The sequence below is a fragment of the Ovis canadensis genome, chromosome X (assembly GCF_042477335.2).
Source record: "Ovis canadensis isolate MfBH-ARS-UI-01 breed Bighorn chromosome X, ARS-UI_OviCan_v2, whole genome shotgun sequence".
Lineage (NCBI taxonomy): Eukaryota > Metazoa > Chordata > Mammalia > Artiodactyla > Bovidae > Ovis > Ovis canadensis.
In genome coordinates this window covers 110198599-110215838 of record NC_091727.1, presented here as the reverse complement: position 1 = coordinate 110215838, position 17240 = coordinate 110198599, and the positions used below count along the sequence as shown (strand labels likewise).

The 17240-nt window shown below is 39.0% G+C and overlaps 1 protein-coding gene across 1 annotated transcript in view; it reads left to right on the top strand.

The window, feature by feature from the left end:
- The window catches only part of TENM1 (teneurin transmembrane protein 1), an 899404-nt gene that overhangs the window by 709339 nt on the left and 172825 nt on the right, over window positions 1-17240 (top strand). Inside the window, exon 18 of the mRNA XM_070290794.1 lies at window positions 15616-15832. Coding sequence (XP_070146895.1) covers window positions 15616-15832 — 217 coding nt within the window. The remainder of the gene's footprint in view (window positions 1-15615; window positions 15833-17240) is intronic.

Sequence of the window (17240 nt, the reverse complement as noted above, 5' to 3'; positions counted from 1 at the left end):
CCCCCCTCCCACCTCCCTCCCCGTATTGTTTGGGAGGCCAGAGTGAGATTTTCAATTAAATGGTACACTGATCAACTATTAACTTGCCTTTTATGGTTCACCAAGATTCATCTTCTTTTTCAGGACTCATCCTCTATACCCATCATTCTCAGTCCATCATTTAAGTGCCAACTCAAGCTGTATCTCCCATGATGCCTGACATCCACCACCCTAGTCGACCATGGTGTTTATCATATACACCATACAATCCAGCGCTTAATTATATCCTGTCTATGTTGTTTTCTTGTTACGTATTAAGTGTGACCCAGAGTCTATTTTTCTAAGTTTGTTTTTGGCCATGCCACACAGCATGTGGGATCCTAGTTCCCCAACCAGGGATCAGACCCACACCTGCTGTACTGGAATTGCAGAGTCTTAACCACTGGACCACCAAGGAAGTCCCAGAGTCCATAGTTTGGTGCCAAATATAATTACTAATAATATTAGCTCACTTGTATTGTGTTTACAATGTACAAGGCACAGTGCTGAGTCCTTTATGTGAATTATTTCACCTAATCTCCATGAGGTAGAAACTACTATTAACTCTACTGTACAAATTAGGAAACTGAGGCACCGTGAAGTTAAATAAAATGCTCAAGATCATATGGTAAGTAAATGATAGAGCCAGAGTGTAAACCTAGGTGGTCTGCTTATTTACAAAAAGGATTGAAGGTGTAGTAATAGAAATTTCTCAATTGATATATTGATTCAAATGATATGCTCAGAAAATACTTTAACAACTTATGCAAGTAAAATTTCTGACTCGGTGTTAAGCCATGATAAGTTTCGTCCCTTAATAATATACAGCTTTATTTTTAAAAAAAAAAATTGAATGTTTAATTATCAAGCATTTTTTGTGGCCTCAAGTTTACCTTGGGGGAGTCAAAAATGTTTAATGAATGGATTGATTAAATAGTAATGCAATAAGGGGTTATCAAATTTCAATATCTGTGGTATATATAGACACAAAAGGTATAGAAGATGTTGCTGAATCTGTTTTGACCTGTGAACATTTCTTTAAAAATGTGCATCTATGTGAGAATCAAAAATGAAAGACCCAATGTGACTTTAGTATATTTTTATGATTGTCTCTCTAGGGAGTAGGAGGGAGAAGCTCCTTGGTAGGATTAAGATGATACTGATGACAAATAAATATTTAGCTCTTCCTTGAGATGGAAAGATAGATTAAATAGCTGGGTTAAATAGCCTCTGAAAGTCCCATGACTAAAATTTTGGACAATAAGTGTGTTTTTATACTGTTTAAGTAACACCCCTAAGAATACATTAAATGCCCTTTATTTCTTGGTCTCAGTTTTCCAACTATCCAGAATGGTAGTGTTCATTTCCAGCCATCCAGAATGGTTGGATATGCCTTATGATTAATATTTGCATACTTGTTTACATATGTAGATGTGTGTGTTTTACCTTTTGGGGAGAAAAATATGGTCCTTATTTTTTTAATGTTAATTCTTAAGAAATCTTCCCTATCCAAAAAAAATAAAAACAATTACAGTAACTTGCAAGCAGTTGCTTCAAGTAGCTGCTATCTCATTGCTCCATATCATTGCTGATACATAAAGAATGGCAGGATTAGGGTTTTTTTGCATTGCAATCAGCTTTGAATACTCATTAGTATTACTGCTACTTCCTGCAGCTTTGACTTTAGTTACACTCTGATTCAGTGCATTGTGACTCTTGGTAACTAATTGGGCTGCATTGAATATGTGGGTGTCACAGGTCTCGGAGCTACCTTAGAACTCCTTGAACAGTAAAAACAGAACCAAAAACTTGGATTTTTTAATATGCAAAAAAAGAGAAAACTCTCTTTTGCATTGCATATATGTGAGCTAATTACCACAGAAATCACAAATCTATCAAATGTCTTAACCTCATGTACCCCTTTAGTCAACAAGCACACTGCATGTGCACAATCTTGTGCTTGAAACAGGAGACTTAACCTTATGGTAACCACATTTTCCTGTGTTAATCATGTGTCTTGCTTTGTTGCTGTTGTTCAGTCACCTAGTCACATCCAACTCTTTGCAACCCCATGGACTATAGCATGCCAGGCCTTCCTGTCCTTGACCATCTCCCAAAGTTTGCCCAAGTTCATGTCCATTGCATCGGTGATGCCATCCAGCCATCTCATTCTCTGATGCCCTCTTCTCTTCCTACCCTCAATCTTTCCCAGCATCACGAACTTTTAAAATGAGTCAGCTATTTTCATTAGGTGACCAAAATACTTCACCTTCAGCATCAGTCCTTCCAATGAATATTCAGGGTTGATTTCCCTTAAGACTGACTGGTTTGATCTCCTTGCACTCCAAGAGACTTCCAGGAGTCTTCTCCAGCACCACAGTTTGAAGGCATCAATTATTTGGCTTTCTGCCTACTTTATAGTCAAGCTCTCACTACCGTATATGACCACTTGACTGTACAGACCTTTGTCAACAGAGTAATGTCCTGCTTTTCAACACACTGTCTAGTTTTGTCATAGCTTTCCTGCCAAAAAGCAATCATCTCCTTATTTCATGGCTGTAGTCACTATCCACAGTGATTTTGGAGCCCGAGAAGAGGAAATCTGCCACTGTTTCCACCTTTTTCCCTTCTATTTGCTGTGAAGTAATGGGGCTAGATGCCACGATCTTAGTATTTTTAATATTTAGTTTTAAACTGGTTCTTTCACTCTCCTCCTTCACCCTCATGAAGAGGCTCTTTAGTTCCTCTTTGCTTTCTGCCATTAGACTGGTATCATCTTCATATCTGAGACTGTAGATGTTTCTCCCACATATCTTGATTCCAACTTGTAATTTATCCAGCCCGGCATTTCTCATGATGTAGTAAGCATACAGGTTAAACAAACAGGGTGACCTCAAACAGCACTGTTGTACTCCTTTCTCAATCTTGAACCAATCAATCAGTTGTTCCATACAGGGTTCTAACTGTTGCATCCTGACCAGCATATAGGTTTCTCAGGAGACAGGTAAGATGGTCTGGTATTCCCATCTCTTTAAGAGCTTTCCACAGTTTGTTATGATCCACATAGTCAAAGGTTTTAGCATAGTTGGTGAAACAGAGGTAGATGTTTTTCTAGAATTCCCTTGCTTTCTTTATGATCCTGTGAATGTTAGCAATTTGATCTTTGGCTCCTCTGCCTTTTCTAAGCCCAGCTGAGACGTCTGGAAGTTCTTGGTTTACACAGTGCTGAAGCCTAGCATGCACGATTTTAAGCATGACCTTACCAGCATGGGTGCTTAGTGGCTCAGTCGTGTCCAACTCTTTGTGACCCCATAGACTGTAGCCAACCAGGCTCCTCCATCCATGGGAGCTTTCCAGGCAAGAGTACTGGAGTGGGTTGCCAGGCCCTCCTCTACTAGCATGGAAGATGAGTGCAATTGTCCGACAGTTTGACCATCCTTTAGTACTTATCCTTCTTGGGAATTGGGATGAGGATTGACCTTTTCTGGTCCTGTGGCCACTGCTGGGTCTTCCAGATTTGCTGACCTATTGAGTGTAACACCTTGATGGCATGATCCTTTATGGTTTTGAATACCTCTACCAGAATTCCATCTGAAGAACTATGTGTGCCTGAAGAACTATGGATGGAGGTCCATAATATTATACAGGAGGCAGTGAACAAAACTATCCCAAAGAAAAAGAAAAGCAAAAAGGCGAAGTGGTTATCCAAGGAGGCTTTACAAATAGATGAGGGAAGAAGAGAAGCAAAAAACAAGGGAGAAGGGGAAAGGTACAACTAAACACAGAGTTCCAAAGAATACTAAGGAGAGGCAAGATGGCCTTCTTCAATGAAAAGTGCATAAAACTAGAGGAAAACAACAGAAATGGAAAGACTAGAGATCTCCTTGGGAAAATTGAAGATATCAAGGGAATATTTTGGCCAAAGGTGGGCACAATAAAGGACAGAAATGGTAGAGACCTAGTAAATGCTGAAGAGATCAAGAAGAGATGGAAAGAATACACTGAAGAACTGTACAAAACAGATCTTAATGAACCGGACCACTACGATGGTGTGGTCAATCGCATAGAGCCAGACATTCTGGAGTGTGAAGTCAGGTGGGCCTTAGGAAACACTGCTGTTAATAAAGCTAGTGTCCTGATTTAGGATTTGGAAAATGTAATCACCATATATTACAGGCTCATATGAATTGACATGAGAAAAGAAGTTTAGACATTGTATTAAGTGAATCAGAATAGCTAAAACAAAGAATAGTGAGAACGAGCTAGAACTATCATATGTTAAAGAATAATTTTAAACTATGGTAATTAAAACAAAGTGGTACTAATGTAAGAGTAGACAGACCAATACAACCAAATAAAAGCTCAGGAACACACCCCAGTACAAGTATTTACTATATGATAAAAGCAAGCATCAGAAGTCAGTGGGGAAAAAAACCATTATGAAATAAGTGGTGCTGAGTCAAATATGCAGACAACACCACCCTTATGGCAGAAAGTGAAGAAGAACTAAAGAGCCTCTTGATGAAAGTGAAAGAGGAGAGTGAAAAAGTTGGCTTAAAAGTCAACATTCAGAAAACTAAGACAATGGCATCCAGTCCCATCACTTCATGGCAAGTAGATGGGGAAACAGTGGAAACAGTGGATGACTTTATTTTGGGGGTCCCCCAAATCACTGCAGATGGTGACTGCAGCCATAAAATTAAAAGATGCTTATTCCTTGGAAGGAAAGTTATGACCAACCTAGACAGCATATTAAAAAGCAGAGACATTACTTTGCCAACAAAGATCTGTCTAGTCAAGGCTATGATTTTTCCAGTATGGATGTGAGAATTGAATAAAGAAAGCTGAACACCGAAGAACTGATGCTTTTGAACTGTGGTGTTGGAGAAGACTCTTGAGAGTCCCTTGGACTGCAAGGAGATCCAACCAGTCCATCCTAAAGGAAATAAGTCCTGAATATTCATTGGAAGAACTGATGTTAAAGCTGAAACTCCAATACTTTGGCCCCCTGATGCAAAGAGCTAACTCATTGGAAAAGACTGTGATGCTGGGAAAGATTGAGGGCAGGAGGAGAAGGGGATGACAGAGGATGAGATGGTTGGCTGGCATCACTGACTCAATGGACATGAGTTTGAGTAAACTCTGGGAGTTGGTGATGGACAGGGAGGCCTGGCGTGTTGCAGTTCATGCGGTCTCAATGAGTCAAACATGACTGAGCAACTGAACTGAATGGAGACAACTATTAAGAAAAAAAAACTTAGATTTTCAATTTATGCCATATTCCAAAAGAATAAAATATATAGAAATACTCAAGCTGATTAATGAGTTGAAAGTAAAAGAAAACTCAAACACAATTAGAAGAAAGTATAGGTGATAGATCTCAAGATTGGAAAGGACTTCTTAAACATAAAAGCTAGAAAAGAAACCACAATAGGAAAAGAATGATAAATTGGACTTCATAAAAATTTCAAACTTCTTTGTATTCTTTGGCTGAGTTTATAGATCATTCAACATCTATTTGGAGATCTCAAAACCTGCATTGTCTGATATGGTAGCCACTAGCCACATGCAACTATTTAAATATAATTTAAATAACCTTAAAAATCTCATTTCTCAGTTGCACTAGCCACATCTCAATTGCTCAGTAGTCATATGAGGCTAGTGACTACTGTGTTAGGGCATATCTAGAGCGTTCCTACCAATGGCAAAAGTTCTATTGGGTAGTGCTGATCCAAATGTTTGATTCAAATAGTTACCTTTCAGCCCAACATTTCAAATTGGGTACCCAATTTTCCATTCATTCATCACTGCCTTGTGCCAAGTATTGTGCTTGACACTAAGGAGAAAAAGACAAATGACTTTCTGCCTTCACAAGTTTATGGTTTACATATTAAACAAGAAACCACACAAATAAGTATATATTTACAATTGTGAAGAGTGCCATAAAATTTGTAGAGTGCTATAAATATGTATAGCAGAACCTAACCTGGTCTATGTGGCAAGGGAGGCCTGATATGAGTCAGAAGAAGAATGTTCCAGGTCAAGGAAACAGCATGTACAAATGCCCTGAGGTGAAATTGTACTAGACTCTTCTAGAAAATGAAAGATAAGTTATTGTGGCTGGAATACAGTGAGTCAGGGAGAGATTGGTAGGAGGTGAGAATATAAAGGTAGGCACTGGCCAGATTATACAGAACATTGTAAATTTTTAAAGATTATCAGCTATCAAAGATTATTTTATTCACTCAAGTTATAAAGGAAGGAAGGTGATTTTTTATACTGTGGAAAGATTGTCACAGAGGTTAAAAAGATGCATAAGAGTGTTTAATCAAAACAGCCTTTTTCCCTCTTATCTTTTAAGTATTTGTCACCTGTTTGACAAAGTTTTTCTTATATAAACTCTTCCAGTGGGCTATATTCATATTCATTGGTAAAATCAATAAATTGGCGATGGACAGGGAGGCCTGGCATGCTGCAGTCCATGGGGTTGTAAAGATTCAGACATGACTGAGTGAATGAACTGAACTGAACCTGAGATAACAATACATAGTGGTTGCCAGTTCCATTATACCTGAATTGTGTATTGGGAATCACTTATTAATATTTTCATTGATTTAACTCTGAAAACCTTTGTCTCCATATTTAATTTTCTAATCCAGTTGTGCTCATGTTTATTTTTTCTTCTCATATATGTTTTTGTAATGTTTCTATGAACTATACTTTTTAATGTTATACATTAGACATAACGCATGTAAGAATTAAAGATTTTAAAATTTAAAAAAAAGTGTCTACTAAGAAAAAAAAATTTTTTTAATAAAATCAATAAGTTAATTGCCTAAAAGAGAATGATCTTCCAGGAATCATTCTTCATAACAAGTCACCATTCATTAAGGACAATAGCTATTTGCAAGCCAGTTTAATGATGTAGTGTTTCTAGATCTAGAAATCAGCACCATGGGTGAATTATGAACACATATAAGCTCATGGATCAATAATCCTCATGTTTTGAATGTCACCAGCATGCTGCAGTGTTTAATAAATAGGAAAATGAAATAGAAGGAGCAGTGAATTGATAACATTTGCTCTGTTTAAGGGCCCCTCCATTTACTTTTAAGCTTTGGCTGAGAAAAGAGGCTTGGCATTGGAAGCATATTCCTTATTTTTTCTTCTGACCATACCCCCCCTCATTTCCAAGGAACTCATTTATTAGAAGATCATCTTAGGTATGAGAACCTAAACTGCAAAGTGACTCCAGATAAAAGTGGAAGTTTGAACATCTAAACTCTGTAACTCAGTTAACCATTCTATAACTGGATTTGTCACATTATCTATCAACCAAGGCTAATAATACTTGACACCTTCCTGCTTGTGGTGAGAATGAATGAGAATGTTTGAAGTAGGGTTTTCCTTGTGGCTCAGACAGCAAAGAATCTGACTGCAGTGCAGGAGACTTGGGTTCAATCCCTGAGTTGGGAAGATGCCCTGGAGAAGAAAATGGCTACCCACTCCAATATTCTTGCCTGGAGAATTCCGGGCAGAGGAGCCTGGAGGGCTATAGTCCATGAGGTTGCAAAGAGTCGGACATGATGAGCAACTAACACTTTCACCTTTTTTCACTTTCAATATAAAGTGGGTAATAAAGGTGTGGTGTCAACAAAGAATCCATCTGTAACTTACATATTTTGATGCATTAATTAAACATTTATTAATTTCTAGGTACACTTATAAGTGTCCTATAAATAGGACTTTTAGGACATCCATTTATTCATCCAACAAATATTTATTGAATGTTTACTTGGACTCAGGCACTGTTCTAGTCATTGAGGAAATAGCAATGAATAAAGAAGACTAAATCCTCGTTTCATGGATCTTATATTCTAGTTATGAGAGGCAAACAATAAACCCCCCCCCAATTTCGTAAACAGTATGATAGAAGCTGGTAAGTGTTATGGAGAAATTTTTAAACAGGTTAAAACAAGATAGGAATGTGCAACAGCGGTGAACTTTTAAATATTGTGGTCAGAGGAAGCCTCGCTGAGAAGGTGGCACTGAGTAAAGAATTAAATGAAGTAAGGAGTGGGCCATATTAACATTTGAGAGAAGATTCCAGGCATAGAAATAGTGGTCAAGGGAGTTGTGGGATACGATAATGGGAGGGAGGTAAGGTAAGAGAGAGATGGTGGAGAACCGGACTATGAGAAAGTAGGTCTTTGTCAGAACGCTGGCTTGTATTCTGAGCAATGTGGAAGCCACTGATGGCAGGTGGGGAGCACGTGAACATTAGTGGAATAGAAACAATTTACTTTCCTGATGCAGAAAAAGTAAATGTATAGGTTATAACAATAACAGTGATTTAGGCAGTTACAATGCAAATGCCCTTGAACCTCTCCCACTTCCTTTTTACTAATGCAGCAAAATACTAGGGTTAAAGTCAGCCTGAGTAAATGAAAAAAGATGAATTATAGACTATTTCCAAAGGAAATACAATCATATTTCTTTTGATGCTTATAACAGCAACAATGAAGCTACCAGGATTGCCTAGTAGAGGGCTTGCTTTAGTAAATATTTATGAATGATTCAAAATTAGTCCATTGTTTGTAGGTTCCTAAATGTCTAAGAAGATTCTGTTCAACTGAATCATTGGAATGATCAGCCCTTCAATTTCCTTCTCATTATTAATTTGCTTGGCAGATCCTCTATTCTATACACACTGAAAAGGTTAAGCTTCAGTCCAGCCCCTGTCCAAATGATAAAAAATTCTGAACTTGTGAAATTCAATGAATAAAGATTTACTATAGCATTAGTGTCCATTTAGAGCCACATAGATTCCTACCTATCTGACAACCTAACGAAGCAGAGTTCACAAAATGAACAAGTTCTAATGAACTGAATATGCTACAGAGAAGTTAATTGCCCTCTGGTCAGTGATAAGGCAACTTGAAAAGAAGTGAGTCTGAACATTTTAAGCTGCCACTGCAGACCATTGACATCGACCCCTAGGACTCTGTCCCTGGACTCTTTGTTGTCTGTCCAGTCTAGAATTTGGTTAATGACCATAGCTGAGTGCTAGCTACTAAACCCTACGCACTGTGCTAATATGATCATGATAGCATGTGATGATCCTCACAACAGCTCTCTACTCAGCCCATCTAACAGATGAGGAAACTGAGAATCCAGGAGTTGCACTGATTTGTAAATGGCAAAGTCAAGGTGAGACCAAAGTTGTCTGATTCTTTCACCTTAACCACTTCATGTGTTCTAAATACTACATTAAGGGACTTCCCTGGTGGTCTAGCATCTATGACTCTGTGCTCCCAATGCAGGGGGCCTGGGTTCTATCCCTGGTCAGGGAACTAGATCCCACAGGCCATAACTAAAAGATCCTGCATGACTCAATGAAGACTGGAGATCCCATGTACTACAACCAGAACCTGGCACAGTCAGCTAAATAAATATTTTTAAAATAGCTAAATATTATATTAATCAGGCACTTGGAGGTATTACACCTAGGACAGTAGTACTAGTAATACTGCTTGGATGATGATGTCAGGCGTGTTATTTGTAGTCAGAACACTGGGTATTAATATGACTTCCAAATTTCTTCCAACCACATTTCGGCCTCCCCTCATTTATTTGTGAAATGGAGATGAGAATGTCTACTGAACAGGGTTGTCACAGGGATTTAGTTAAAATAATATGCATGGGAGTACCTAGTGCCATACCTGACACATATTAACTAAACTATGCTGTTGCTGCTGCTGTTTAGCCACTAAGTTGTATCCGATTCTTTGTGACCCGGTGGACTGCAGGTTCCTCTGTCCATGGGATTTCCCAGGGAAGAATACTGGAATGGGTTGCCGTTTCCTTCTCCAGGAGCTCTTCCTGACCCAGGGATCTAACCCACGTTTCCTGCATTATAGGCAGATTCTTTACCACTGAGCTACCTGGAAGGCCGTTAACTAATCTATGCATGCTTGCCTGCATGCATGCATACTAAGTCACTTCATTCATGTCCAACTCTTTGCAACCCTATGGACTGTAGCCCACTAGGCTCCTCTGTCCATGGGATTCTCCAGGCAAAAATACTAGAGTGGGTTGCCATGCCCTCCTCCAGGGGGCCTTCCCCACCCAGGGATCGAACCCCCATCTCTAGTGTCTCCTGCATTGGCAGGCAGGTTCTTTACCACTAGTGATACCTGGGAAGCCCCTAACTAATCTATACATGTTGCCAAATCCTTTTGGATAGCCTACCATGAACTAGCTGTCCCTTTTCATCAAAGTGATAATATGGGTGCTATCCCTAAGAGGATATATATTTTTTAAATTCATTTTAAGGATTAGGAAAATATGGGTTTTCCCTGTATCATTCATATTCCCTTATTCAATCCAGCTTTCAACCAAGGGCATGCATCTAATAGGTAAAAGTTAAATAGTGAAGAAATGTTCTGAAGAAGTCAGTGTCCTTGATCTTCATGGTCACCAACTGAGCCAGCTGGAATGGCCCTTACTTGGCTGGCAAAGCTAGGATCAGTGAATGCTGTGTTTAGTCCTTTAAGACAATTTAACCTCCCTTTTTTTGCTAGCTTTTATTTTTATTCCTTTAAAGGGAATAGGCCCCAAAAGTAAAATGAGTTAACATTTCGTGTGTCCATATCTGACACCTTGAGCCTGGCTGTCAGGAGGGTGCCACAGCTTCCAGTTTAGAAAGATAAAAGATCCATTAATAGCCAAAGGAAGAAAAAAAAAAAAGCAACCCACACACAAGCAGTGTGACTGTCATTTACACTTCTTTGTAACAGTCTAGACATACTGTATGGAGTGTTATCCAATGTGATAATTGGTAAGTAGATCTTTGCCCATGTACTGGGCTTACCTATGAATTATAATTCAAGGGTTGCATACCATTATTGGTTGGCTTGCCTGTAGCCTTTCTCGATTCAAGAGAAGTTGTACTATTCTCTCAGAAAACAGAGGTCTTAGAGGGTCAACCCCGTATAATAGACAATTATGGCATATGAAACATTAGCTTGGAATTTATAGCACATAATTCTATGAGAATGTGAGTCCAAATTTTCAATTGGCTCTGTGTTTAGTTTTAGACTCCAGTTTTGAAGATCATTTGGGCATTACTATTTATTTAAAATCCATTTCTTTTCAAAAATGAGTTAGAATCGTGCAGTGGACAGATTGAAACCTCTGAAAGCCCAATCTTATGACTGTTGCATTCGCTGCCAATTGAAAGATAAAGGTGACTGCCCATCTGAAAAAGCAGTTTTTCATTGTTTAGTATTTTATGCACAATTCCAGACATCGGAAAACTGTTTTTATCAGACTGATATTTTTGCCAGCTTTTCAGCACATTGGATGTTTCATTAGCAGAGTCAAGAGGGAAGGTGCTAAGAGGAGGCTATGAGCAATGTCCTGGAGGGAGAGGTGGTTGCGGCATCTACAATCTAGAGAAAAATCTGTTCATAAAATTTGCTGAATGAGGGGAGAAAGGGGACCAAAAGAGAACCTTTTAGTGAAGCTAATCCACACTTAACAATTATTCATCAGTGAAAAAGAAACATGTATACAGAAAAGCAAGAATGGGGGCAAAAATACACTGAACTAACAGCGGAGGCCAGAAAGCAGCAAACTGCATTTTAAATCAAAGTAGTGTCTATGGTACAGGGAATTTGAAAGGACCTCAAGCAGAGAAAAATATTTCCTGGATGCCCTGGGGCTACTGTTCCAAATGCCTACTCCCTTGGTGTTCCTGGCTCCCATTGCCTCCAGCTGTGGTTCATCCCCCTCCAGCTCAACAGGAGCAGTCTTGTAAGCACCTGAGAGTGAGCAAAAGAGCCACATGAAACCCGTGCCAGTGACTTTCATCATCAGCCTGAGGAGCCGTGATCCATCCGCACCTCCCTATTCCACGGCAAGCGAGAAGTTGAGCATCTTTATATTGATCCTTGTTAAGCATCGAAACTAGAGCTACTTGTCTGCTTTAAGGACCTTGGAAGGACATTAATTTTTTTTTTTCTGTATTGGATGTGGAATGAAGTGTCTATATGCTCAGTTAATCACTCCAGCCCCTTCTCTTTGCAGTTAACTCTCTTGTAACACCTATTGCAGGTTTAACAAGTGTTAAGAGTCAGCTGTTTTGTGTGCCTATTCCACCTACTAAGCTCTGAGCTCCGAAAAACAGGAAAAGAGTTGGTTTTAGCTTTTTACTTCCCAGGTACCTAACACAGTGCTGTGTACCTACAGTCAGCCCTTTGTATCCTCACATTTCGTACCTGTGGATCCAACCAACCGCAGATCAAAAATATTTGGAAAAAAAAGAATTCCAAAAAGTTCCTAAGAGCAAAACTTTAATTTGGTGCACCCCTCATAACTATTTACATAGCATTTACATTATACTTATGACTGTGTACTCGGTGTTTACATTGTATTAGTTCCCTGGTCAGTAGTAAAGAATCCTTCTGCCAATGCAGTTCGATCCCTGGGAGGAGGGCATGGCAACCCACTCCAGTATTCTTGCCTGGGAAATCCCATGGACAGAGAAGCCTGGCATGCTACAGGGTCACAAAAAGTTAGATAGGACTTAGTCACCAAACAACAAAGGCATTATAAGTAATCTAGAGATGGCAAAGTATACAGGAGGATATGCATAGGTTATGTGCAAATACTAGACCATTTTATATAAAGGAGTGAGTCCCGTCATGGCTCAGATGGTGATGAGTCTGCCTGCAATGCAAGAGACAAGGTTTGATCCCTGGGTCAGGAAGATCCCCTGGAGAAGGGAGTGGCAAGCTACTCCAGTATTCTTGCCTGGAGAATCCCATAGACAGAGGAGCCTGGCAGGCTAGAGTCCATGGGGTCACAGAGTCGGACACAACGGAGCAGACTCACACTTTCACTTTTGAGTGTCTTCAGATTTGGGTATCCGTGGGGGTCCTGGGACCGATCACCCTCAGATACCAAGGAATGACTGTATTCTCAAGTCTCCCTTCCTCTTAGAACCCCTGTGTACCACATCATTCCTCTACCAAAGAATGAAGCTTTTATGTGATATATTTATTGGAACAACCCTGGATTCTGGAGTCTGGAATAAATGGTGAAGGCCTAGGAATGAAAGAGAGTCACTTATCACTAAATACAGGAAGTTACCTTAGTATATGCCTCAAATAATGCTGTTCGGGACAAGTAAGTTCTAGTCACATCTACAGATTCTCAAAAAAGTGGTTCTGAAAATTTAGTATGCTTCAGAATCACCCAGATTAAGTATGGCATAATCCTGGGCTCTGAGGAAATTCTGCTTTAGTAGGTGGGACTGTAGAATATACAGGTTTAATAAACTCTCCAGTAATTGATTCAAACTCTCCAGGTAATTTTCAGAAGTGAAAGTCACCATAAGGATACCAACTTCTATTGTGACAATTAGGACTAGACAAGTATGTTGGGAGAATTTTTTAAAGTACAAACAAATTCAGGTTGGTAAGCCTTTGTTAATTGTGTGCTCAGATATATACATGATGTGATAAATTCAAAAAAATATAAGAAATAGTTATTTTCCTGGAGGAATGGTCTTGCTGAGGAAGAAGGAAACTTCAAAAGAGTGATATCTATTTTATCAGTTCAGTTCAGTCACTCAGTCATGACTGCAGCACGCCAGGCTTCCCTGTCTATCACCAACTCCCGAAGCTTGCTCAAACTCATGTCCATTGAGTCAGTGATGCCATCCAACCATCTCATCCTCTGTCATCCCCTTCTCCTGCCTTCAATCTTTTCCAGCATCAGGGTCTTTTCCAATGAGTCAGTTCTTCGCATCAGGTGGCCAAAGTATTAGAGCTTCAGCTTCAACATCAATCCTTCCAAGGAATATTCAGGACTGATTTCTTTTAGGATTGACAGGTTTGATCTCCTTGCAGTCCAAGGGAGTCTCAAGAGTCTTTTTCACGGGTGTACACATGTTCCCCATCCTGCACCCCCCTCCCACCTCCCTCCCCGTGGCGGATTCATGTTGAGGTATGGCAAAACCAATACAATATTGTAAAGTAATTAGCCTCCAATTAAAATAAATAAATGTATATTAAAAAAAGAGTCTTCTTCAACACCACAGTTCAAAAGCATCAATTCTTCGGCGCTCAGCTTTCCTTATGGTCCAACTCGCACATCCATACATGACTACTGGAAAAAACCTAGCTTTGACTAGACGGACATTTGTCAGCAAAGTAATGTCTCTGCTTGTTAATATGCTGTCTAGGTTGGTCATAGCTTTTCTTCCTAGGAGCAAGACTCTTTTAATTTCATGGCTGCAGTCATCATCTGCAGTGATTTTGGAGCCCAAGAAAATAAAGTCTGTCAGTGAATACTGGAATGGGTAGCCAGTTCCCTTCTCCAGGGGATCTTCCCAAGCCAGGGATTGAACCCAGGTCTCCCGCATTGCAGGTGTATTTTTTTTTACCATCTGAGCCACCAGGGAAACCCTATCTATTTTATACATCATATCAGCAGTGTATATGTATCAATCTCCCAAAACCTTCCACCCCTCTTCCCCTTTGATATCCATGTATGTTTTTCCCTACATCTGTATCTCTGTTCCTGTCCTGCAAATAGATCATCTATATCATTTTTCTAGATTCTACATATATGCATTAGTATATGACATTTATTTTTCTCTTTCTGACTTTCTTCACTCTGTGTGACACTCTCTAAGTCCATCCATGTCTCTACAAGTGACCCAATTTCATTCCTTTTTATTGGTAATATTCCGTTGTGTATATATACACCACATCTCCTTTGTCTATTCCTGTTGATGGACAGTAGAAACTAAGCCAACATTGTAAAGCAAGCATACTCCAATAAAAATTCATTTTTTAAAAAAGTGGTAACTAATAGAATACTCTCTTCAAATGCTAACAAACGTAGTATTGCAGGAGGACTCAGGAAGGAAAGATTTATGAACAAAATAGTTTGAATTTCACTGATGTGCCATGTAAACTCAGAGAGAGTGATAGATAAATCATGAGAAATATGTGAATTTAATAGATTCTAAACTCAAAACATGGACAGTTACCTTTGGCTATATTCTAGATGTTTCTCCATTTGTGCATATTTTAAATTTGCAGGATACAGGATGCTTGGGGCTGGTGCACTGGGATGACCCAGAGGGAAGGTACAGGGAGGGAGGTGGGAGGGGGGTTCAGGATGGGGAACACGTGTACACCCGTGGTGGATTCATGTTGATGTATGGCAAAACCAATACAATATTGTAAAGTAAAAATAATAATAAATAAATGATAAATAGTTTAAAAAATTATGTTGTTTCTCCTGAAGCTGCATTGAAACATCTAAAATATCATACATGAAACGAATCGCCAGTCCAGGTTCGATACATGATACTGGATGCTTGAGGCTGGTGCATTGGGACGACCCAGAGGGATGGTATGGGGAGGGAGGAGGGAGGGGGGTTCAGGATAGGGAACACGTGTATACCTGTGGTGGATTCATGTTGATGTATGGCAAAACCAATACAATATTGTAAAGTAATTAGCCTCCAATTAAAATAAATTTATATTAAAAAATAAATATCAAAAATTTCTTTTTCAGATGGTTTGACTGACTGTGTGGACCCAGATTGTTGTCAACAAAGCAACTGTTATGTCAGTCCTCTCTGCCAGGGCTCACCAGATCCTCTTGACCTCATTCAGCAAAGCCAATCTCTCTTGTCTCAGCATACTTCAAGACTCTTCTATGATCGAATCAAATTCCTTATTGGCAAGGACAGTACTCATGTCATTCCTCCAGAGATCTCATTTGACAGCAGGTACATATGTATTTATTTTATTCCTTAATGAACAGTGGTCATGTTTTTCTTTAACTGTGAAAGAAACACACATATACACATACAAAACTCACATGATGTATATTATTCATGGTGAAGTATAAGCAAGGCTTTTAATGACAAAAACAAAAGCATAATTTACAACTTTATTGTTTAGCTCCTGGATTGATCCCTTGAAAAATTCTTGAATTTCAGAAACTAAATTTTAAGTTTCATTCTATGGGTGTAAAACGTTTCCATATGAGGGAATTGAGTGCATTTGATATTCTAAAGTGAAATGCAAGACTTGCGAAAATCTGTCTTCTAGGGAAGCTCAAATGTGTGAATTGTCACTAAAGACCTGAGACCAAAATCCAACCCATTAGGTGAAAATTTTTTTTTAAACTAATTCATTTATTTGAAATGTGATAACATGAATTTGCTCATTGTCCTTCTCTGCTTCATCTTCAGCAATGATACGTTTTAGTCATTAGCACTAGATATAAGTAAGTCACTGAAGTCAATATTTCTGATTGCTTAAAAATGTCCTTTTTTGTTCATGCCACAATTAAACATGTTTAAATATTGTTGTTAAACAGTAAGGATGTTTATCTCTCAAAATAGAAAGTCCAGCAGTTGTGGGTTTCAGGGGTTGGCTGAGCTAAGGCTTCAGTACCATCATCAAGGCCCCAGGTCCTTTACAATTCTCTAGTCTACCACCTTCAGCAGAAACTTCATTCTCAGGTTTGATAGAAAAATGGTTGTGGCAGCTGCAAGTTCAATTCAGATGCAATAAAGACCAAAGAATAAAAAAGAAATATCCCCCCAAGCATGGAATATAGAGTCTTCCCTTCATTCTGTTTCTGATATTTCAGCAGCTTCTAGACTATTACAAACAGAAAGTAAAAAAAAAAAAATACATGGAAAGTATTTGTCTGGGAGCACTTGTCTACATCCCACCCACACAGTCGCATCCTAGTGGGTATTATCAGTCCCTAAGAAAAGTTCAGTCAAGAGTTTATATTGATCTGAGTGACAGTCTAAGAAAATTACAATTCAGTATTGACCCCTGTGCACAGTAGGAAAGGGGTAAAAAACAACGTGCATGGAAATTTAAAACAGTCAACATCCTTCTCCCAAATTGTATACCAGAACTGTTATTGAAACTTAAAAATTTCTCATTCTGTTTATTTTTCTCTCTTCTTGATCTTTTATTTTTTGTTTTGTTTTTTAAATGTTTTATTATTTCTTTCTTTATCTGGCCGCACTAGGTCTCTGTTGCTGTGCACCAGCCTTCTCTAGCTGCGGCGAGCAGGGGCTACTCTCTGCTGCCGTGCACAGGCTTCTCATTGTAGTCATTTCTTTTGCTGTGGGACACAGGCTCTAGGTGCATCGGTTTCAGTAGCTGTGG